Source organism: Scyliorhinus canicula, chromosome 9, assembly GCF_902713615.1.
Source record: "Scyliorhinus canicula chromosome 9, sScyCan1.1, whole genome shotgun sequence".
NCBI lineage: Eukaryota > Metazoa > Chordata > Chondrichthyes > Carcharhiniformes > Scyliorhinidae > Scyliorhinus > Scyliorhinus canicula.
Window position 1 is genome coordinate 139,672,660 of NC_052154.1, and position 23,486 is coordinate 139,696,145.

Consider the following 23,486-nt stretch of genomic DNA (forward strand, 5'->3'; position numbering starts at 1 on the left):
GCACTTAGTCACTTAATCCCATTTCTTGCACTGAGGAGCTCTGCTCGCCAGAACTTGTCAGTGCAGGAAGTGATCGGGAAGCCATTTTTAAATGGCTCACTGATCTCTTGAAATTCCCCCACCCCCTCACCCCGCCACAACGCGACCCCCTACCTCCTAAAGCACCAACCTACCTAATAGGGGGTCTCAGAGTCCCCCTGCACAGGGAGGGCACCCCGGAGTCTGATCCCCAGGGCGGGCAGAATGCCAACCAGGTACCTTGGCATTGCTATCCTCAGGTGGTATCAGCAGTTCCAGGGTGCCACCCTGCTTGGGGACCAATTGTCCGTGGGCCTCCGATTGCCTGGGAAACCCTCCCAAGTGCCGTTCCACCTGGTCTCCATTTGTGGGGACAAGTACTCAACGGTACTTACCTAAGGTCTCTGAGGTGAAGGAATCAGATTAGCTACTCACTCTAATATACAGATTTACCAAATGCTGAGCCTGCCCACAATGGGCAGGGTCCGGTTCACGATATCTTGTGAGATCCCATTAGCTGAATGGATCCTGGAAGAGGCCTCTCCCGGCATCGACTGGCTGCTCCATGCCCCAGTTTGCTGTGGCTGGTAGATCGCGTCCATGAAATAGCCTTCACATGATCGATGGAATACACAAATTTTGCAGTTGTAGCTGTATGTTGGGAGCTAAATGCTGGCTCAAATGGTTGAGCTTTCGACTTCAAAATTAGAAGGTTTGGGATTGAAGTCCTGCTCCAGAGACTTGAGCAGATTACCTAGGCTGACACTGAGTACCGTACTGAGGGTGTACAGTAAATTTTCACTCTTACGTTGTTGCGTTTTTCCATTTGATCCTGTTTTTTGGTATCTGACATCTAGGAAGCATCCCGATGTTAATCTTGTGTCATTCCCGTTGTTTCCTCATCTGTCAGGCAAATTCCCTAACTGATGCAGATCATGTGCAAAGGGGGTGCGCACCCTTAAATACGAGGCTCCGTTCCAACTTTCCCTTCCTAATACCAGGCAAGAGCGAAGTATTAAGCAATGGAACACTGGTCCAATGTGAATACTGTAGCAACATCTGTGAAAATGGGAACTATTTCCTTCGCATCTGGAATAATGTAACATGTGACTTTTTTCCCAGGAAGATGAATTTCACTCCATCTTCACGAATAAAATCATCAGGCGGAGCAGAAGTGAAACACTGGCACAGACTGAAAGAGTGGCCTTCCCAATGACATGTAAATTCCGGCGATCTAATAATGGCGACAAAGACTTGAACTTACTGAATAGTACTGCAGAGAAGTTGTTTGGGAACTATAGCTTTGAGATCCAGTTCAGCAAAGAGTTCAACTTCAGCAGGAGAACAGCCAAGGCCCGTCCTCCATTTGATGCCACCAGCAATGACCAGTTATACATAAGAGTCATCGCCAAGAGCAGTATGACTACCGTCTCACTCGATGTGGTGTCTTGCCAGATGTCAGAAGAATATAATTTTTCAACAGGAATTATACTTGTACATCACGGGTAAGGAAAGTTTCCACCCCCCTCTTCCCCCCCCCCCCCCCCCCCCCCCCTCCCATTTTAATGATGGAGCTTCTATTTTTAAAGGTTTCTCTCTCTTTTCTCTGGACCCTTGATACCCGGCACCATCGCTCAGCCAGGTTTAAAAAAACTTATTTTCAGGATCTCGGGATATGTGTGTCACCAGCATTTATTGCCCATCCCTCATTGCCTGTGAAACAGTAATTGTAACCTCCCATTTGAGCTTACGCAGCCTATGTAAGTGAAGGTCCTCCCACATTTCTGTTTTCTGTTGGAGAAGGAGTTTCAAGATTTTGACCCAGCAACAAATAACAATGTATGTTCAAGTCGAGATCATGCGTGGTTTGTAGAGGAACTTGGAGTTTGGATGCACCCACATGTCCTTGTCCTTGAAGATAGTGGAGGTCACGGGTCTGAGAGGTGCCTTTGACAGATAAAAGTGAATGAGAACGGGGATCTCTTCCTTGCCTCATCGTAGTCACGCAGCAGAGACTATGGGCTGGATTCTCTGCAGACCCACGCCAAAATCGTGTTTGGTGCGGGGGCGGAGAATCAAATTTCACGATGAAATTGGGCCCAGCGCCGGTCCATCGATTCTCCAGGCCCCGAATATCCGCGCATTTGCGAATTACTCGACGCGGCTGGGGGGCCATTGCCAGAGGCCCGCCCATTGATCCTCCACTCCCAACCGGCTGAGTTCCCGACGGCGTGGAACTAACATGCTATGGCAGGTCGTGACGCGCGCGTGGCGGCTGCGGACTCAGTCTGCGCCCACCCTGGTGAGGGATGGTGGGATCGGGCACTGGGTCGTCCTTATGGGTAGCCGGAGGAGAGATCGGGCCAGACGGATCCTCGGGGAAGCGACCGATCGGGGTGGGGGCTACATCTTCCAGATGCCTCCGCAGTCTGAGTCCGTCATGGTGCTCGGCCCGGCCACTGGAGACCGCCGCCGTGCGCATGCGAGGACTCGGATCTGGAAGTGCAGGGCCCGTGTCTGCAGCCAAAACTGCATGAAGCACTCTGGGTCCCTGCTAGCCCCCTGAAGGTAAGTGAATCGGGTTGGGTTTTTTTCAGGAAACTCGGGAATGCAAAGCCTGAGTTTTTATGCCAGTGTGGGGACGCAGCCCCATTTTGGGAGAATCCACCCCTATAACTCAGCCTTTGGGAATCTTTAAAAAATATTACATTAAATGAAAATTTAAAAATGTTTTTCAGATGTAGACGGGCTGTTTTTAGATTCCGGCAGTGCCACAAAACTGGTATGGGCAGACACTGTCCGATTCTCCAGGCTGAAAGTGTATGCCAAAAATACTAGACAGTGTGTCTTCTGTGGAATAATGGGCTAATAGGAATGATGTAGGAATAGTGGGCTAATGAGATAGGAATAATGTGTTAACAGTTATAATAATGAGATAGCGATGTGTATCATGATGTAACAGTGGCATCAGCAGAATTGTGCAGGAGATTCTGTAAATATAGAAGAATGGAATAGTCTGTTCACAAGAGAGATGTACTTATCTAGAAGCTTATTATGCCATCTTTACCTGGTCTGGCCTCCATGTGACTCTAGTCCACAGCAATATGGTTGACTTTATTAAAAATGTATTTTATTCAAAACATATTCAAAAGTACAAAAACATAAGTCAAAAAGAACATTCTTCACACCTCACACTTCGTCCAAGTCCTCCCCCCCCCGAGCGACAAATAATTCCTCCAACATGGTCATGAACAGCCCCCACCACATCTCAAAGCCCTCCGCTGATTCACTCAACTCAAACTTAATCTTTTCCAACCAGAGAAAATTGTACAGATCCCCTAGCCAAATCGCCACCCACGGTGGCGTTGTCAACCACTATTCCAACAGAATCCTTCACTGGGTAAACAGGAGAGGCGAAGGATACAACGTCGGCCCTCCTCCCCTCCATCAGCTTCGGCCTTCCGAATATCTCAAAAATCTCCACCATCGGGTCCGGCCCGGCCTCCACCCCCACCATCTTTGATAGCATCCCAAACACCCCTCCCAGTATCTCTCCAACTTTTCGCAGCCCCACTTCTCACATTTGTCTGCCACCCCCGGAAGAACCCACTCATCCTCGCCCGAGTCATATGCACCATCTTAAACTGAATCAACCCATCCTCGCGCACAAGGAGGTCGAACTCACTCTGTGTATTGGCTTCATCCTATCTGTCCCCCCAACTCCTTCTCCCATTTTTCCTTCATCTTTATCACCTATGCCGCTGCTTAAACCCCCATGTTTAAACCCATGGTTTCCACACAACGGTGTCAGCACCAACATCCCCTCCATCCTAAAGTGTTTCCTCAACTCGTTCCACATCCTAATCGTGGACCGCAGCACCGGGCTCTTCATGTACCTCCTCGGTGCCAGCGGACGCAACATCGTCACCATGGCCTGAGCTCAGGTTGGACCCTCTACAGGACTCCTCCCCAATCCTAACCCACTCAGATCCCTCTCCTCACCACCTCACCTCTACATTCTCCGTCCAATAATAATGCAACAGGTTCGGTAGTGCCAACCCTCCCTTTCTGCCTCTGCCTCTGTAACCGGGCCCACTTCACCCTAGGTCCCTCCCCACCCATATAAATTCCAAAATCACTGTATCCAGTTTCTCGAAAAAGGCTTTCGGTATGAAAATCGCGAGGGTTTGAAATATAAACAGGAACCTTGACAGAACATTCATTATTACCACCTGGACACTCCGCACCAATGTCAGATGTTGCATATCTCATCTCCTAAAGTCCTCCCTAACCTCCTCCACCAACTTTGTCAGGTTCCACTTGTGCATCTTCGACAACTACCTCATCACCTGAACCTCAAGTATCTGAATCTGTCCCTGACTACCCTAAATGCTGATGCCCCAAGATTGGCTCCCTGACCCACCGGAAACACCCCACACTTTCCGACATTCAACTTACAGTTCGAGAAGGTCCCAAACCTCTCTAGTGTGTCCATAATTCGCCCTGTGCACTCCAACAGGTCAGACACGAACAGCAGCGGATCATCTGCGTACAGCGCCACCCTGTGTTCCCTACTCTCCATCACTATCCCCTGCCATTCTACGAACCCCCTAAGTGCCATCGCCAAGGGCTCTAGCACTAGTGCTAACAGCAGGGTTGACAGCAGAAAGGTCGAAATGCCTTCTCCACGTCCATAGAGACCACTACCACCAGGTACCCACCCCTTCGACAGGGTCATGATCATATTTAATAATCGCTTAATGTTACTGGAAAGCTGCCTGCCCTTTACAAACCCTGATGGGTCCTCTGCAACCACCCCTGGGCTGCATCCTTCCACCCTTCCCACCACTAACTTGGCCAACTCTTTCACAACCGTGGTTAACAGTGGGCACTATAAGACCTTCACTCCAACAGGTCCTTCTCCTTCTTCGAGATTAGCATGGTCGATGCCTGGGTCAGTGTCTCTAGTAGCTCCTCCTTCTCCAGCAACTCCAATAGGTGTGGTGCCAGCTCCATCGTGAACTCCTTATAGAACTCAGCTGGGTAGCTGTCCAGCCTTGGGCCTTCCCTGCCTTCATCTCTTTTATGCTATCCATCACCTCTCTCAGTCCTAGCGGTTCTTCCAGCACATGCCTCCTCTCCTCATCCAGCCTTGGGAATTCGAGCTCATCCAAAAAGCACACCATATCCCCTTCCTCACCACCTGGCTTGGCCCTACATAACTTCTCGTAATACTCCCTGAACGCCTCGTTAATCTTCCTCGGTTCCAACATTATCTCCCCCTTCCCTGTCCATACCTTCATAATTTCCCTGGACTTGGGTTGCGCCCATAGCTGATGGGCTAAGATATGACTTGCCTTCCGGCCATATTCACGCTGCAACCACCTCGCCGTCCATAACAGCCCCACTGCCTTCCCCGTCATCAACCTATCAAACTGCCCCTGTAACCTCTTTCTCTCTGCCAACCCCACCTTGGTGGGGGAATTCGAATACTTCCTATCCACCACGATTATCACGTTCACAACAGACCATATCCTCCCTCCTCCTATCTCTGTGCATCTTGAACAAGGTAACCTCACCCCGAACAACCGCCTTCAACACCACCCAAAATGTGGTTGCCAATACCTCTCATTCTGATTCAACTCCACATCGTCTCTCATTACCGACCATACCTCCTCACAGAACACCTTGGGCTGGATTATCCGCCCCCCAACACAAAACATTGCGTTCGGCGATGGGGCGGTGGATCTGTTTTGGCACACAAAATCGGGGCTGGCGGCAGTTTCGTAATTCTCCAGCACCCGAAAATCGCCGTACTTGTGGAGTACGCCGCGCTGAGTATCCACCGCCTCAGGCCATTGCCTGAAGCCTGCCCCGCTGCCATCCGACCAAATTCCCGATGGCGTGGTTCTAACGTGGTCCCTGATGCACGATCAATTGCATAAAGACTTGAGTTGGGTACAACTGAGGCTTTATTTTTCGAAGATGTGTGGCCTCCCACAGCAGCTGGCGAAATGGCTGCAGCATGGGGGACACACACATTAATACTCCACCTACTGGGCGGAGCCAGAAGGCAGAGACTACCATCGTACCTGTAGTACAGGTCCTATCATACATCACCTAATAGAGGTGCAACAGTGGTTTACCACATTCACACCCTGTTAAAATTGAGTCCGGCGGGGGTGGTGGAGAACTATACACAACAAATGGTTTTCTTTTTACATTTACATTTACAATATTTGATGGAGAGAAAAAAAATGTCTTTTGAAGTCCAGTGGACCAGTTAGAGGTTTAACTAGAGGGAGCGACATAGTGGTGGCGCCGATGCTGGTCTGATGTCCGGAGCCTCCGGGAGCGTGCCGAAATCTTCTTCATCCTCAGATGTGGGCAGGAGGAGGACGGATGGTTCCGGGGGGGGTTTCTGCTGGGAGTGCCGGGGGAGGGGAGGGTGGCGCCAGGCCCCGGGGGGGGGAGTGGGGGGGGAGGAACCTGCTGGTGCCAGGTCCCTGAGGGAGACAGTATCCTGGCGGCCGTCGGGGTACACCACGTAGGCATTCTGGGGGTTTGCATGGAGCAATTGCACCCTTTCTACCAATGGGTCTGCCTTGTGGAGTCGGACGTGCCTACGGAGCAGGACGGGTCCTGGAGCTGTGAGCCAAGTCGGGAGCGACACCCCGGATGTGGACTTCCTGGGGAAAGCAAAAAGACGTTCATGAGGTGTGTTGTTAGTGGCGGTGCACAGTAGTGACCGAATGGAGTGTAGTGCATCGGGGAGGACCTCCTGCCAGCAAGTGGCCGGGAGGTTCCTGGACCATAGGACGTGTTGGACAGCCCTCCATACCATCCCATTCTCCCTCTCTGCCTGTTCGTTTCCCCGGGGGTTGTAGCTTGTCGTTCTGCTGGAGGCGATACCCCTGCTGAGCAGGAACTGACGCAGCTCATCACTCACGAAGGAGGATCCCCTGTCACTGTGGATGTAGGAGGGGCTGTGATGACGGTGGAAGACGCCAGGGGCTGGTTTAGCACACTGGGCTAAATCGCTGGCTTTTAAAAGCAGACCAAGGCAGGCCAGCAGCTTGGTTCAATTCCCGTACCAGCCTCCCCGAACAGGTGCTGGAATGTGGCGACTAGTGGCTTTTCACAGTAACTTCATTGAAGCCTACTCATGACAATAAGCGATTTTCATTTAATTTCATTCGTGTCGGGGCATGGGATGGCAAAGCGGAATCTGGAGCACTCATCGACCACACTGAGAAAATATGTGTTACGGTCGGTGGAGGGGAAATCCACACTGAGGTGCTCAAAGGGGCGGGAGGCCTTCACCAGACGTGCACGGTCCGGCCGGTAGAAGTGCGGCTTGCACTCCGCACAGACCTGGCAGTCCCTGGTGATTGACCGTACTTCCTCGACCGAGTAGGGCAGATTGCGGGCCTTTATGAAATGGTACAACTGTGTGACTCCCGGGTGACAAAGGCTGTCATGCAGGGTCCGGAGTCGGTCTACTTGTGCGCTGGCACATGTACCTCGGGATAGGGCGTCTGGGGGCTCGTTGAGCTTACCGGGGCGATACAAAATCTCGTAATTGTTGGTGGAGAGCTCGATCCTGCACCTCAAGATCTTATCATTCTTGATCTTGCCCCGCTGTCTATTATTGAACAATGAAGGCTACCGACCGTTGATCAGTGAGGAGAGTGAATCTCCTGCCGGCCAGGTAATGCCTGCAATGCCGCACAGCTTCAACGATAGCTTGGGCCTCTTTTTCGACAGATGAGTGCCGAATGTCTGAGGCGTGAAGGGTGCGGGAAAAGAATGCGACGGGTCTGCCTGCCTGATTGAGGGTGGCGGATAGGGCGACGTCTGATGCGTCGCTTTCTACTTGAAAGGGCAGTGTCTCGTCTACTGCACGCATCCCAGCCTTGCCGATATCGGCTCTGATACGGGTGAAGGCCTGTTGTGCCTCAGCCGTCAGGGGAAAATGGGTTGACTGTATGAGTGGGCGGGCCTTGTCCGCATAGTTTGGGACCCACTGGGCATAGTATCGCAGCACTTTGAGACTATGAGCTTTATTAAGACACAAGGAATAACACGTGTTGTTCTTTTTGTCTTAATAAAGCTCGTAGTCTCAAAGTTGGAGAAGATGCTTTATTGTGAATTTGTTCTGTCTTCAGAGCTTAACTTACAGCTACCTCAAATGCTGCCTGCTTGTCCTGCTGCCAATTTCCATTTCTGTGAAGTGTGTCCTCTCTTCCTGTCCCTCTGTATTTATAGCTCTCCCGTGCCCCCTCTAGTGCTTGCTCAGTTGTATTGCATCTACACTGATACACAATCACCACAGGTACAACTGAGTCTTTATTGCTCTAAGATGTGTGGCCTCCCACAGCAGCTGGCGAAATGGCTGCAGCATGGGGGACACACATATTTATACTCCGCCTACTGGGCGGAGCCAGCAGGTAGGGACTATCAACGTACCTGTAATACAGGTCCTACCATACATCACCTAATAGAGGTGCAACAGTGGTTTACCACAGTCCCACCGTCCGTGATCCTTGCATGGCGGCTGCGGACTCAGTCCGGGTCCGCCACTATCGGGGAGGGCCGATCGGCCGACAGCTGCTTGCTAGCCCCCAGCAAAACAGGGAATCTGTGGCCTTTTGACGTCAAATTTCCTGGCGTAAAAGACCACCGTTTTCCCGATGGCGTGGGGAGATAGTCCCAAAAATGGAGAATCCAGCCCCTTATCTGCCAAAAGCCCCGAATCCAGCCTTGAGACTGACCTCCACCCAGTCGGCGCATGGTCTGAGATCACAATTCCCACATTCTCTGCCGCCATCACCCCACCAACACCCAATGGCTACCTACAAAAAAGTCAATTCTTAAGTGTACCTTGTACACTTGCGAGAAGGAGTACTCCCTTGCCTGAACCTGAACCTTTCCTGAACCTACATGGATTCACCATTCTCATCCTCTCCATAAACCCTCCCAGCTTCTTTGCCATCCTTAACCTTCCATTGACTTACGGCTCGACCTATCCACCCTATGTTCCAGCACGCAGTTACCCCCCATAATCAACTGATGTGTGTCTAGGTTTGGAATCGTTCCCAGCAGCCCATCCACAAACCCCACATCATCCCAATTTGGCACGTAAATGTTCAGTCGCACCACCAGCATCCCCTTCAACACCTCGCTCACTATCACATACCTCCAACCCGGATCCCACACTTCCTTGGCCCCTACAAACTTTGTCCTTTTGCTCAGTAGGATGGCCATGCTCCGCAACTTTGAATCAAACCCCGAGTGAAATATCTGAACCTGACCTGATCCTTCACCGGAGTTGAATTTCCTGCAGAGAGGCCATGCCTGCCTTCAAGCTCCTCAAGTGTGTGAAGACCCACGACCTCTTACCGGCCCGTTTAGTCCCCGTACATTCCACGTTACAAGTCTTACTGAAGCTTACGTCTCCACTCACCTCTACCATAGGCCATCATTTCCTTCCATTTCTACCTTCTTTTTTTCCTCCTGAACCGGGCCCATCCAAGATGGCCCCCTTCTCCGCCCTTGCTCCCGTTCATTCTCCAACACTGCCACGTCACATTTGCCCCTTACCTTCCACCTCCCCCATCTCACTTCCGTTCACTAGCATTACCTGCCAGCGTGGCAGCTCTAGCCTGAAGGCTCATGTTACCCACCTCTACCCCTGCCTTTTCTTCCTTGGTCCATGCAAATGGTTCCCAGAGGACCACACCCTCCCCCGCAAAAAGAAAAACAGATCCAGATCCACATTTCGCCTCTATAAAAAGAAAAACACAACATAAGGTGGGAGGGAGGTGGGGTGCAGTTGTCCTTTACAAATTTGTTGCCCCTTAACAAACATTCACAACAATAGAATCACTCCATCCAAGAAAAAGCCCCCAACCCTCCAGTCCCCCCTGTACCCGCATTTTCTGATCTCTGTTGTTCCACCTCCTCCGATTCCCATCAATATTCAGTTCTCCCCCGATTTATGGTATTTGATTAAGTCATTGGCCTCCTCTGGAGTTTCAAAATAGTACTCCCGGCCTTCAAAAGTCACCCACAGTTTCACCGGATACAGGACCCCAAACCGGATCTTCCTTCGGTATAAAACTGCCTTAGCCTTGTTGAACCCAGTGCGCCTCTTCGCCAGCTACACTAATGTCTTGATAAATCAAGGAGCCCTAGCTAAACTGGAGTCAATGGGAATAGGGCAAAAACTCTCCACTGGTTGGAGTCATTCGTGGCACAAAGGAAGATGGAGTGGTGGTTGGACAGCAATCATCTGAGCTCCAATATATCACTGCAAGAGTTCCTCAGGGTAGTGTTCTCGGCCCAGCCATCAATGACCATCCACCATAAGGTCAGAAGTGGGGATGTTCGCAGATGACTGCACAATGTTCAGCACCATATGTGACTCCTCAGATAATGAAATAGTCCATGTCCAAATGCAACAAGACCTGCCCCCCCCCCCCCCACTCTGGCCACCAAAGTCCGTCGCCTTGTCAGGAGTGTACTCTCCACTCGCTTGGATGAGTGCAACTCCAATAATACTGAAGAAGCTCAACACCATCCAGGACAAAGCAGCCCGCTTGATTTTGCCCCCTTCCACAAACAGTTAAAACCTCCACCACCGAAAAACAGTGGCAGCCATGTGTACCATTTACAAGATGCACTGCAGTAACTTGTCATGGTTCCTTAGACAGCACCTTCCAAACCCACAACCGCTACTATTTAGAAGGACAAGAGCTGCAGATACCTGGGAACCCCACCAACTGGAGGTTCCCCTCCATGTCACTCACCATCCTGACTTGGAAATATATCGTTGTTCCTTCACTGTCGCTGGGTCAAAATCCTGGAATCCCCTCCCTACCAATACTGTAGAGGTATCTACACCTTGCGGACTGCAGTGGTTCAAGAAGGCAGGTCACCACCATCTTCTGAAGGGTAACTAGGGATGGGTAATAAATGCTGGCCTAACCAACGACATCCACATCCAGTAAATGAATTTAAATAAAAGACTGAACAAGCTTTCCCAATCCTATGTTTTCTTATCGTAAGTAATATTTGTTTTTTTCCAGCTAATATATTTTTTACAATTGATGATGTCTTCATTGCTGTGGCCTGCAATATGCTGTTTTCGTGTTAAATTACTCATAATTATATGGATCAATATTTAGATGCTTTCACTCCATCACTCCCAGGTTCTAGGAAAATCTGCCTCACCAATAATGCCAAGGGATTTTTAATATCCATCTGAACAGGCAGTCTAGACAGTAGTTTGACATATTATACATTCCAACAGTGCAGCACTCGCTATTATTGCAATGGAATGCCAATTTAGATTGTATTCAATTCCTGGAGTGATCTTGGAACTTTCCAACTCTTGAGGCAGATATGCTATCAATTGAATCAAGCTGCCACATGGCTAGCATATAGATCTTGGAATCACATTAACATTAGTCCATCCTCACATTCTGCTTTTGTGTTTGTTTATGACAGCTGCTTAAATAATAGCACGACAGAGGAACATCAAACTGGAAACCAGAAAGAGAAAGTGTACTCCGTCAAACTATCCTCTTTACCACAGCGCACCTCCCAGGTACTCTTACCAACTAAACCTTTTCATCTTTAGTCAAAATAAGTATTGTTAAAGCCTTTAGTAATTTTTTTTAGAAGACAAGTGGCCTTGGTTCACAAATGTATTACTTAGCGTAGTACTGAACTATATTCATCACAGACACCCCACGTTTCATTTCATGTTAGCCTACAACTGATGAGGTAATCCATTGACAGAATGCCAAGCACTTCTAAACAAGTTGTCATCTTATGAATTCCTATCAAAGCTATGTTCCAGGCTATCCTGTTTTGTTTAAAAACTGTACATGTGTGTGATATTTGATGGTTTGTTCTCTGGCTTTTTCCATGAGTTCATAAGACACTAGAAATTAGGAATAGGCTATACATCCCCTCTGTAACCCCATAAACTAACCTGGACATCCCTGGACACTAAGGGGCAATTTAGCACAGCCAATCCACCTTAATCGCACGTCTTTTGGATTGTGGGTGGAAACAGGAGCACCCGGGCGAAACCCACGCAGACACGGGAGAAAGTACGGCAGACAGTGGCCCAATGCCCAAATTGAACCTGGGTTCCTGGCGCTGTGAGCGAGCTGTGCTAACCACTGTGCCACCGTGCCATATTGCACAAGGCAACTAGTGCACAAAGATATATCTCCAACAGCCCCCTTTTCAGAAAAAGAATTAACGAATTACATGCACTATCATTTGAAGGTGCGATTCAATTCAATTTACTTCAATGTCCTTCTGAAAATTGCTTAGGATACAATTGCTTATGCATAACCAAGAAGAAAGAAAGTAAGAATCACATAGCAGTATAACAAAACCGTGTCACTACAGTGCAGCATTAACATCTCAGCCAAAGAGAATAAAAAGATAACTATTTTTAAAGTCTTCGATCTTCATACTCACCCCATAGCACAGGTGCATCCAATAACTATGTCTAAATTGGTGATAGATTGGTATCCTCCAGACCGTCTTCTGTACCAAGCATCAATATTATTTTAAAAATTAATTCATGAGAAGTGGGTGTCACTGGCTAGGCCAGCCTTTACTTATTAAAAAATAAATTTAGAGTACCCAATTCTTTTTTCCACCAAAGGGGCGGTTTAGCATTGCCAATCCACCTACCCTGCACATCTTTCGGTTGTGGGGGTGCGACCCACGCAGCCACGTGGCGAATGTGCAAGCTCCACACGGACAGTGACCGGGGCCAGGATCAAACTCGGTTCCTCAGTGCCGTGAGGCAGCAGTGCTAACCACTGCGCCACCGTGCCGCCCTCGGGCAGCATTTACTGCCCATCCCTAGTTACCCTTGAGAAGGTGCCTTCTGCACTACTGCAGTTTCTGAGGTGTAGGTACACCCACAGTACTGTTCAGGAGTGAATTCCAGGATTTTGACCGAGCGACGGTGAAGGAACGGTGATATATTTCCAAGTCAAGATGGTGAGTGACTCGGAGGGAAACCGTCAGGTGGTGGTGTTCTCAGATATCTACTGCTCTTCTCTTTCTAGATGGTGGTGGTTTTGTGTTTGGAAGGTGCTGCGGAAGGAACCTTGATGGGTTACTGCAGTGCATCTTGTAGACGGCATACAAAGCTGCCACTGTTCGTCGGTGATTAAGGGATTGAATATTTGTGCAAGAGGTATCAATCAAGTGGGCTGGTTTGTCCTGTTTCTTAAGTGTTGTTGGAGTTGCACTCATCCAGGCATGTGGAGAGCATTCCATTACACTCCGGATTGTGCCTTGTAGAACAGGCTTTGTGGGCGTCAGGAGTTGAGTTAGTTGCCACAGGAATCCTAGTTTTCACCAGCTCTGGTAGTCACAGTATTAATGTGGCTAGTCCAGTTCAGTTTCTGGTCAATGGTAAACCCCCAGAATCTTGATAGTGGGGTATTCAGTGATGGTAATGCCATTGAATGTCAAAGTGCGATGGTTAGATCCTCTCTTATTGGAGATGGTCATGGCCTGTTACTTGTGTGGCACAAATGTTACTTGCCAGTTGTTAGCCTTAGCCTGGATATTGTACAGCTCTTGCTGTATATGGGCATGGACTGCTTCAGTATCTGAGGAGTCACAAACGATGCTGAACATTCTGCAGTCATCTGCAAACATTCCCACTTCTGACCTTATGATGGAAGGAAGGTCATTGATGAAGCAGCTGAAGATGGTTGAGCCTCAGACACTACCCTGAGGAATTCCTGCAGTGATGACCTGGAGCTGAGATGATTGACCTCCAACCACCACAACTGGCTTCCTTTGTGCCAGGTATGACTCCAACCAGCAGAGAGTTTCTGCCCAGATTCCCATTGACTCCAGTTTTGCTAATGCTCCTTTATGCCATACTTGGCCAAACAGCTTTTTAGCTTGATTAGGTTGATGTTTATTACAAGTATGGCATTGGCTGAAATGGGCCTTAACCTCATTGCTCAGATGTATCCAGTAGAGCACTTCTCATGCCTTCCTCAGACAACACTCACTTCCTTGAGAGCTGATATGGATGTGCTTCAGCATCTCTTTTCTCATCTCCTTCGTAATAATGACTGTAGTTCCTTTATATAAAATGCCATCTTTGGTAATTAATTAATATCTACATGCCTAATATTCTCTTGTATTGAGGTGCATCCTTGATGGTTTCAGGCCAGCCTTTCATCACTACATCCTGTCACATTTGAAGAGTTGCATCTCATTGTGTAGCTTGCTTGATCTGAGTAAGATTCTTGTCAGATTCAATGTCTGCTGGTTTGTTGACTTCCCAAGCATGTTGTGCTGTTGCTTCTCATTGAATCTGGAAAATTTCACACTTAATGCTATCATCTTTGACTTCTTAATAACCCTTGACTGGAGTTATCATCACTAGCTGTCAGATGTGAGTGAAAGTTGCTTAGTTTCTTGCCCCAATACCACTAAACATCCTTTATAGTGAGCTTGGGGAAGAGGTTCACATTCTGACAATAAATTGGGTAAAAACTTGGCTAGGCACTTCACAAATCCTACAAATGATTGCACTGTCTTCACATCCATCAGTTGCTGTATTTCTACTGCAGCTCTTACAGTATCAGGAATAACACCTTTCACTGTCAGCGCATGAACTCTCTCCCTGACTTCAGTTATCTTCAGTTTTTTCTTGTTCCGCTTCAGGTTCATCTGGCAAACTCAGTCTCACTAGATTCCGATCCTGGCCTCCTTCTGTCATAACATCTCCACAACTATAGGCGAGCAGATCATCCACGATTGCAATCCAGTGTAAGAATAATTAATTGGGGGGGGGGGGGGGGGGGGGGGGGGGGGTGGCAGTCAACTTAAATAGGTAAGAATGGATCAGGCCTAGAAACATTAGAATCCAAGATTAGCAGGCAAAACTACTGAATAAGTCTGTCTTCAAAGAAGAGAAAGTTCAAGTACAGCCTAGGTTTATTTCTATGAAGGGGGAAGGTACGGTAAACAAATCCAGAGCTTCTTGATGATGAAAGAAATAGTGTTTAAGATGAAATAAAAAATGTGTGCTTATGATGGGTTTCAGTTGGATAATACAGTTGAGAATCAGGCTAAATATAGAAGGTGCATAGGGGAATTGTAATGCAAATAGAAAAGAGAAAGTTTGAGAAGAGATTGGCAGCTAACATAAAAGGGAATCCAAAAGTCTTCTCTCGGCATATAAATAGGAGGGGGGTGATAAGAGGAAGGGTGGGCCTATTCTGCACCAAAACAAGAGAATTTACACATGGAGTCAGGGGGCATGGCTGAGGTATTAAATTAATACTTTACATCCATCTTTACCAAGGAAGATGAGGCTGCCTAGGTCACGGTGAAAGAGGAAGTATTTCAGACACTTGAGGGGTTACATTTTTTCAAGTTCATTCATGGGATGTGGGTTTCACTGGTTAGGCCAGCATTTATTGCCTATTCCTAATTGCCCTTGACAACATGGTGGTGAGCTGCCTTCTTGAACCACTGCAGTCTTTGTGGTGTACAGTGCTGTTGGGAAGGGAGTTCCAGGATTTTGACCCAGCGACAGTGAAGGAACAGCCATTCACACCTGAATGTGACAAGACTGTAGAGCTTGGATCTGATCTGTTGTAGTAATGATGATGATCATGGTTGATCATCTGTCTCAACACCACTTTCCACATTATCCCATATCACTTGATGTTATTAATATCTAGAAATGTTTCGATTTCTGGCTTGAACATGCTCAGTGATTGAGCTTTCACAGCCCTTGTGATAGTAAATGTGAAGACATTCTGGGTTCAATCACGGCCCCGGGTCACTGACCATGTGGAGTGTGCACATTCTCCCAGTGTTTGCATGGGTTGCACCCCTCCAACCCAAAGATGTGCAGGTTAGGTGGATTGACATTGCTAAATTGCCCCTTAATAAATAAATAAATAGGGGTGTCCATGAATGAAGGGATCTGAGGAGTACATATACATATCTTGGAGAGTTGCTGGTTGAAAGGACTGTTGATAAAGGTCTTGACAGCCTTAGCTTTTGTAAAAGAGGAATAGTGTACAAAAGCAAGGACATTATGCTAAACCTTAAGCCTCAGCTGGAATATTGTGTTCAATCTGGCCATCACACTTTAGAACAGATGGCAAGACCTTGGAAAGGGTGCAGAAAAGATTTTCTAGAATGGTACCAGGGATGAAAGACTTTGGTTACAAGAAAAGATGATGATAAAAGAAGACGCGTTGACATGAGAAACTATTTTGTTTTACACAGTGAGTTGTTGTGACCCGGAATGCACTGCTAGAAATGGTAGTGAAAGCAGGTAAAATGGTAAAATTCAAAAGACACTTGGATAAATACTTGAAGGAACAAAAATGACAGTGCTATGGGGAAACTGTAGGAGAGTGGTGTGATTGGATAGTTCTACCAAAGACCCAGCACAGGGACAATGAGCCAAGTGGCCTCCTTCCGTGCTGTGTCAATCTATGATTCCATGGTCCGGATTTTCAAAAGTCGTGAATACTCCGCACCTTATCCAAAATGATGCCCAGACCCCTGATTCAGAAGTCCCGCCCCCATTTCCAAAATATCCTATTTGTGCCAGAGGTAAGGGGCGTGATTTGATTCAGACATTGGGGAAACCCAGGAGGGCCATTTGAAATCCATGCTGAGTTCAAACAGACCCCATTTTTGTTGGAGTGAGGTAAATCTCTGCAGTGTGTTACTTATGATCTTTAAGAATAAATGTGAATGTGCATAATAGGTGGCTAAGATCTATGGAGTAGTCAATCTATCAAGTTATTTAAATGCCCTACTTTAAAAATTTTGTAAAAGTAACAGCCTGCTGTGTTTCTGAGTTGAAAAAGATCAGTTCTTGCAATTTTAATAGCTGTTTGTTGACATAAGCCTGAGGACTATCCGACTGATTGACTGCTTCCACAACCTATCTTTATCACAGCAGGGGTGCTATAAATTCATAGTTTGATTGACAGCAGGTATTTAAGGGATTATCTGGCTTAATGTGGGGCTGTGAATGTAAAATATTTGAATTTATAAAGGATTGAGCATTTGAAGTGATTTAAATGTATTGAATGGCCTTTTATTAACGAGTTTTTAAAATTTATTGGTCTGTAATAGATAGAATTTTATTTTATTTAATCTCGGTATGACTCCTGAGGATTGCCTATTGTGAGCTGGAATGGAGAGTATAAGAGCAAAGGGTGGGAGCGTCGTGGGTATAAATGAGTTGACACTAAATTGGCACAGTGGCTATCAGGGGCCATGGGGAATGGGTAGAGGGGCATAGTTTGGCATGGAGGGTATGAGGGGTCATGGTGTGGGTGGAGAGGCATGAGTTGGGAGAGGGTGGGAGCAGTTACAGAGTGTTAGGGGTGAAGTCTAAAGTCCCTAGTTGTCTTTCTTGCAACTGGGACAAAGTTCCAGAGCACCAACGCAGGTCTTCTAACCAGTCTACCATGGCACTTGGCAGCTCCTGTGACCTCCAACAGTTTCCAGGGTTGGCTGGTCTGACTCCAGCATGCACCTGCCTCCTGCACTGTTTATCATGAGGCAGGTTCAGTGAGTCTGAAAATTTCCTGACTCTGCACACCCACCTCAGGAGCAAAGAACCGGACCTATAAACAGGTTGTAGAGACTATCTGAGGCTGAACCATATTGTTCACAGCATTGGTGTCATCGTTGAGTTTCCAGTTACATATCACTATCATCATTCAGACCACATATTCCTACATCTGTAATGATGCTCTTTCTGGGTGAGTGTGCTTAACATTCAATTTGGCTCTGTTTCGTTACTTAGCTCTGGAGTCGCCAGGTATCGTTAAGATACCGCCACAAGTTTCAAGGTTAAGTTCAAAGCAATAAAACCATACACTAATTAGTACGTTCAAACAACTGAGTTTATTATAATCCTACCCATGCACACGCTAAGAGGATTAAACTATTCCTACCGCTAAATAAACAAATACTTATCTCGAAGGAATTGCCGGATCAGGGGACAAGGCCTCTTGCTCTGCTCTGGTCTGCAGACTTCAGGTTGGTACGGGTTAAAAAGGGGTCAGGAGTGTCTATCTCTGGTAGAGATCGTTGTGAGACTTACTTGCTGGCGGCTGCTGTCCCAAACCTCTCTCTCGTTTAAGGTCTTCTTGGCAAAGCTGGTCGAAATGCTGGTCCAGAGAGGAGGGCTGGTTCAGAAGAACGAACTAAATGTGGGACCTGTCTTTTATAGGTCCCAGGGATCCGCGCCCCTTTGGGCGGACCCCTTTACCTGCTCAGAATCGATTGGGTCTCTTCCCAATCGATATGTTTGAATCCCCCCCAATACTGAGGCTGTTCCTTGGCTACTGGGCGGGCTTTCAGGTGCTTTGTTTTCAGACCCCGCTGATGCCGGGGTGTCTGGTTTCCCATACACTGAAAACAGCCTCAAAAACAGCTTCTTCCCTACTGTCACCAGACTCCTAAATGACCCTCTTATTGACTGACCTCATTAACACTACACCCTGTATGCTTCATCCGATGCCAATGCTTATGTAGTTACATTGTATATCTTGTGTTGCCCTATTATGTATTCTCATGTATTTTCTTGAATTCTGTTTAATTCCCTTTTCTTCCCATGTACTGAATGATCTGTTGAGCTGCTTGCAGAAAAATACTTTTCACTGTACCTCGGTACACGTGACAATAAATAAATCCAATCCTATCCAACACTGTTGCAATCACTTCCCCATTTGTGTCCATTGTCCCTGGGATCGTTCCATTACTATGTTAACTATCCCGGAGATTGCCTCATTAGTATGCGGAATGTTCGTTTCGATGCTGTCTGCTTTCTTAGCAGACAGAATACACATTGGCTTGGTGCAGCCTGCTTGTGCTGTGTTAACATTGTCCATTTTAACCTGTAAGCTTTGCGTTCCTCCATTTTGTATTTAGGGAATGGCCAACTTCGGTGGCTACATTAACAACCCCTCTGACTCTATTAATTTGCTGCTGAAACCTCAAACCCTCATCATATCTTTGTTACCTATGGAATTGGCTATTCCAATGCCATTCTGGCCACATTCTATTCTATCTAAACTTGAGGTGATCTAAAGCTCTGTAGCTAATATCAAACAGAGTCCCATTCACCCACCACCCAGATCTTCACTGACGTATATTGGCTCCTGATTAAATAACACCTCAGTTTTATAATTCTCATGAAATTCTATCACTTCACCTCTCCCTGCCTCTCAGTAATAGCCTGCAGTCCCACACCTCTCTGAATTACCTCTCTTCGCCCCACTCTGGCCTCTTAAGATCTCCAATTTTAAACATTCCACTATAGGTTGCCATATCTTCAGCTGCCTATGTCCTAAGTTCCTGAATTCTCTAAGATGCTCCTCAAACCAGCCATTTTGACCAAACATTTTGGTCCTTGTGTCTAATATTTACTTATGTAGCTTGATGTCAAACTTTGTTCGATGACATTTCCACCTTTAAGATGATTAACCACGTTAAAGGTGCTATATAAATATATATTGTTGTAGTTGGAAGACTTCAGAAATCACTTCACAGAGCCGTCTCGTGTCCAGATACTGCAACTGCATTACGGCAGCTGACAATGACTTTGGATCGGAAAACAAACAGTATACTTTACGGCTGTGAACATTGACGCAGAATTTTTATCAAAAGTTCTAGATGGAGACTGACCCCATACCCAACCATGGCTGTCTATCCTTGCTTCGAGATCAAAAATGAGATGGACTGCTTCGCTAAACTCAGCAACACCTACTGCCTGGTGGCAATTGGCGGCTCCAAGAACTTCTATGGTGTCTTTGAAGGGGGAGTTATCGGAGACTATTCCCATGGTCCATGGCGCTATTGCAGGATGCAAAATTATTGGAAAAATGTGTATAGGTAACTGACATAGATTACATAGAATTTACAGTGCAGAAGGAGGCCATTCGGCCCATCGAGTCTGCACCGACTCCTGGAAAGAGCACCCTACCCAAGGTTAACACCTCCACCCTGTCCCCATAACCCAGCAACCCCACCCAACACTAAGGGCAATTTTGGACACCAAGGGCAATTTATCATGGCCAATCCACCTAACCTGCACATCTTTGGACTGTGGGAGGAAACCGGAGCACCCGGAGGAAACCCACGCATACACGGGGAGGATGTGCAGACTCCGCGCAGACAGCGACCTATCCGGGAATTGAACCTGGGACACTGGAGCTGTGAAGCAACTGTGCTAACCACTGTGCTACTGTGCTGCGCACAATCCGGAAGGATCTTGGTGAATGATTGGTGTACTTTTTGTGGCCTTGATGCTACCAGCAGAGAGCTGCCATTTATTGACTATTTTTAGATTAAATGAAGCTCAGCCCCAGTGCATTGCAATGAAAATGAGAGATTCACTCTTGAAAGTTTAGCAAAAAAGACTCGGTTGTGGACCCAGCTTCGGGAAAATATGTTAATCGTCTGTATCTACAGAATGGATGAGAAAGGGAGACCATACACTGCTCAGAACTGATAGGACAATTCTTCCTGGAATGCACCCACATTGCTCATAATTGATTTCCAAACCTCATAATCTGCCTTGTTCAAAATTAAATAATACATGAGGGAAATCTGCTGTGTAAAAAACGAAGTGATGAAATTGTCGCTATCTGTCTCCCTTCTTTCTTGTTGCATTTGCTATTTTACAATCCATTAGGACCCTTCCAGAATTTGAAGAATTTTGGAAAATTATAACCAATGCTTCTACTATCTCTCCAGACATTTCTTTTAAGACCCTAGGATACAGGTTATCAGCTTCTGTGGACTTTAGGTTTATTAGTTTTCCCACTACCTTTTCCCTGGTGATGGTGATTGTTTTAAGCTTTGGTCCCTTCCTATCAACTTTCAAGCATCTTTGGGAAGTTTTATCTTCCATGGTGAAGAGAGAGACAAAATGCCTGTTCAACACTTCAGACACTTCCTTGTTTTCAATTATTAATTCTCCAGACTCACTTTCTTTCTTTCACACTCGCTTTAATTACTCTTTTCCTTTAGAAACGCTTACAGCCCATTTTATAGTTCCAGCTAGCTTTCTCTCATACTCTAATTTCTCCCTCTTATTATTTTTTTCAGAATTCTTTGCTTAAAATCTGTCCAACCTTCTGACTTACCACTAATCTTCACTAATCTTTGTAAGGTGACCTATAACTTTCCTATTTAGCCACAGATGATGCATCCTTCTCAAAGAGTCTTTCTTTCTCACTGGGATAAATCTTTGTAGAGAGGTATTAAGCATCTCCTTTAAAGTCTGCCACTGCATCTCTGACCTTTTAACCTAGTTTCCAGTTCATTTTGCCCAACTCTACTTTCATATTCTTTTAATACCTTTAGGTTTAAAACATTAGGGTTAGACTCACTTCTACCTTTTCATCTTTAAGATGAATGTGAAATTCTATTTAATATGAGGTTATTGATTAATTCTTTTCAAATGATAGATATCATAGATATCATAGAATTTACAGTGCAGAAGGAGGCCATTCAGCCCATCGAGTCTGCACCGGCTCCTGGAAAGAGCACCCTACCCACGGTCAACACCTCCCCCTATCCCAATAACCCAGTAACCCCACCCAACACTAAGGGCAATTTTGGACACTAAGGGCAATTTATCATGGCCAATCTACCTAACCTGCACACCTTTGGACTGTGGGAGGAAACCGGACCACCCGGAGGAAACCCACGCACACACTGGGAGGATGTGCAGACTCCGCACAGACAGTGACCCAAGCCGGAATCGAACCTGGGACCCTGGAGCTGTGAAGCCATTGTGCTATCCACAATGCTACCGTGCTGCCCATTACCAGGTCTAGAATAGCCTTTTTCCTGACTGGAGCGTACTAATCTAAGAAATTGTCCAAAATACACTCTGATGTCATGTCCTAGTCTTCCTTTTCTAATCTGATTTGTCCAATCTACATGTAGATTAAAGTTACCCCAGGTTTTTGCAATACGTTATTATGTTCCATTTATTTCTTCCCATTTACTCTGTCCTACTGTGTAACTACTGTTTGGGTGCCAAAACTACTCTCAGAAGTGAACTCTTACTTATCCTATTTCTTATCTCTACCTAAACTAATAACTCACGACTGTATTAATGTCACCCTTAATTAGCAGAACCACCGTAGCACCTTTTCCTAAATTTCCATCTTTCCAAAAGATCAAATACCATTTCAGTATTTAGGTCCCAGCAATTGTCACTTTGCTACTGTGTCTCCATAATTACTGTCAGGTCCTAATTATTTATTTCTATCTGTGCTAATAATTCACTCATTTTGTTATGAATGCTGAGCATTCAGGTATTGAGCCATAACGCCTGTTTTGTTTTAAATGGGAGTGGGAAACCACTGCCAGGGTAATGAGCTAACAAATGTATATTTTTTAAATTGACAATCGAGCTACCACAGTGATTAAAGTAGAGCAAGATTGCTTTAATTGTTTCCAGTGGGAAGTAGAAACATTACATACTTCAGAGCTTCAATGTACTGTTTTTAAAAAAAAAAGGGGAGGCCTTTTTAAAAAACAATATTTGATGAACAAACATTTAAAATAAAGTAACTGGCGTGATATCATGAACATTACAGTAACTGAAGCCAATTCCAAACGTAACCATTATGATTTTTAACTGGGTTAGATTCTGGTGTGCAGAGCCAGCTGTCACAATGCCAATTACGGGATAAAGAGACAAAAGGTAATATGGGAACAGAGGTTTTCACCCATTATAAAAGATGACATGTTGGTCTCAGATTTCTCCAGTATTTGTACCCAGTGATACTGTGAATGTGTCTCTAATTCACTTGTCTCTCAGTCCGGAAGAAACGGTCTTGAACACGTTCGTACTTTAGAATATTCTTTATTGCGTTCGGTGCAGCCCTCTAGGTATTCCAAAGAAACACCTCTGAGTGTGCCAATGTTTTGCTCAAAACATCCTGTCTTTATATGTTTTTTAAGGGCTGTCCCTTACATTCACTTGAGCTTGCCCCCATTACAAAGCATAGCTTGTTTTTACCATAGATCTAATACATGATTAACTTGTTATTGCCATAATTTCGATACATGATTTTACAGACTTTAAAGTTATCTATTGGCACATGAGTATATAGCAATTTTAGCATAAACAGCAGGTGTTAGCCACAGTATCAATGGCTCCCACATTTCATATTCCGTCATCCAGCCATCTTCCTTGTTTCTCAAGGCTATTTGGCTTACAGTCATGAGTCGGCTCACAAATTCAATAATAACTCCCTTATTTGTAACTTTCCACTAATGTGTCCCATTAATTCTGGATTGTTCTAGCTATTAACTCTTGCTTCACATTCTCAATACAAGTAATCAATTATGTGCAAAACAATTACGTGGCTTAAGACTGCAGAATCTTGGGT

The 23,486-nt window shown here is 46.2% G+C and overlaps 1 protein-coding gene across 4 annotated transcripts in view; it reads left to right on the forward strand.

Moving 5' to 3' along the window:
• The window catches only part of LOC119971736, a 106,898-nt gene that overhangs the window by 78,099 nt on the left and 5,313 nt on the right, over positions 1 to 23,486 (forward strand). For all 4 annotated transcript variants that reach the window (XM_038807703.1, XM_038807704.1, XM_038807705.1 and 1 more), the window contains 2 exons: positions 1,141 to 1,523; positions 11,530 to 11,629. In XM_038807703.1, the coding sequence (XP_038663631.1) occupies positions 1,141 to 1,523; positions 11,530 to 11,629 (483 nt within the window). The remainder of the gene's footprint in view (positions 1 to 1,140; positions 1,524 to 11,529; positions 11,630 to 23,486) is intronic.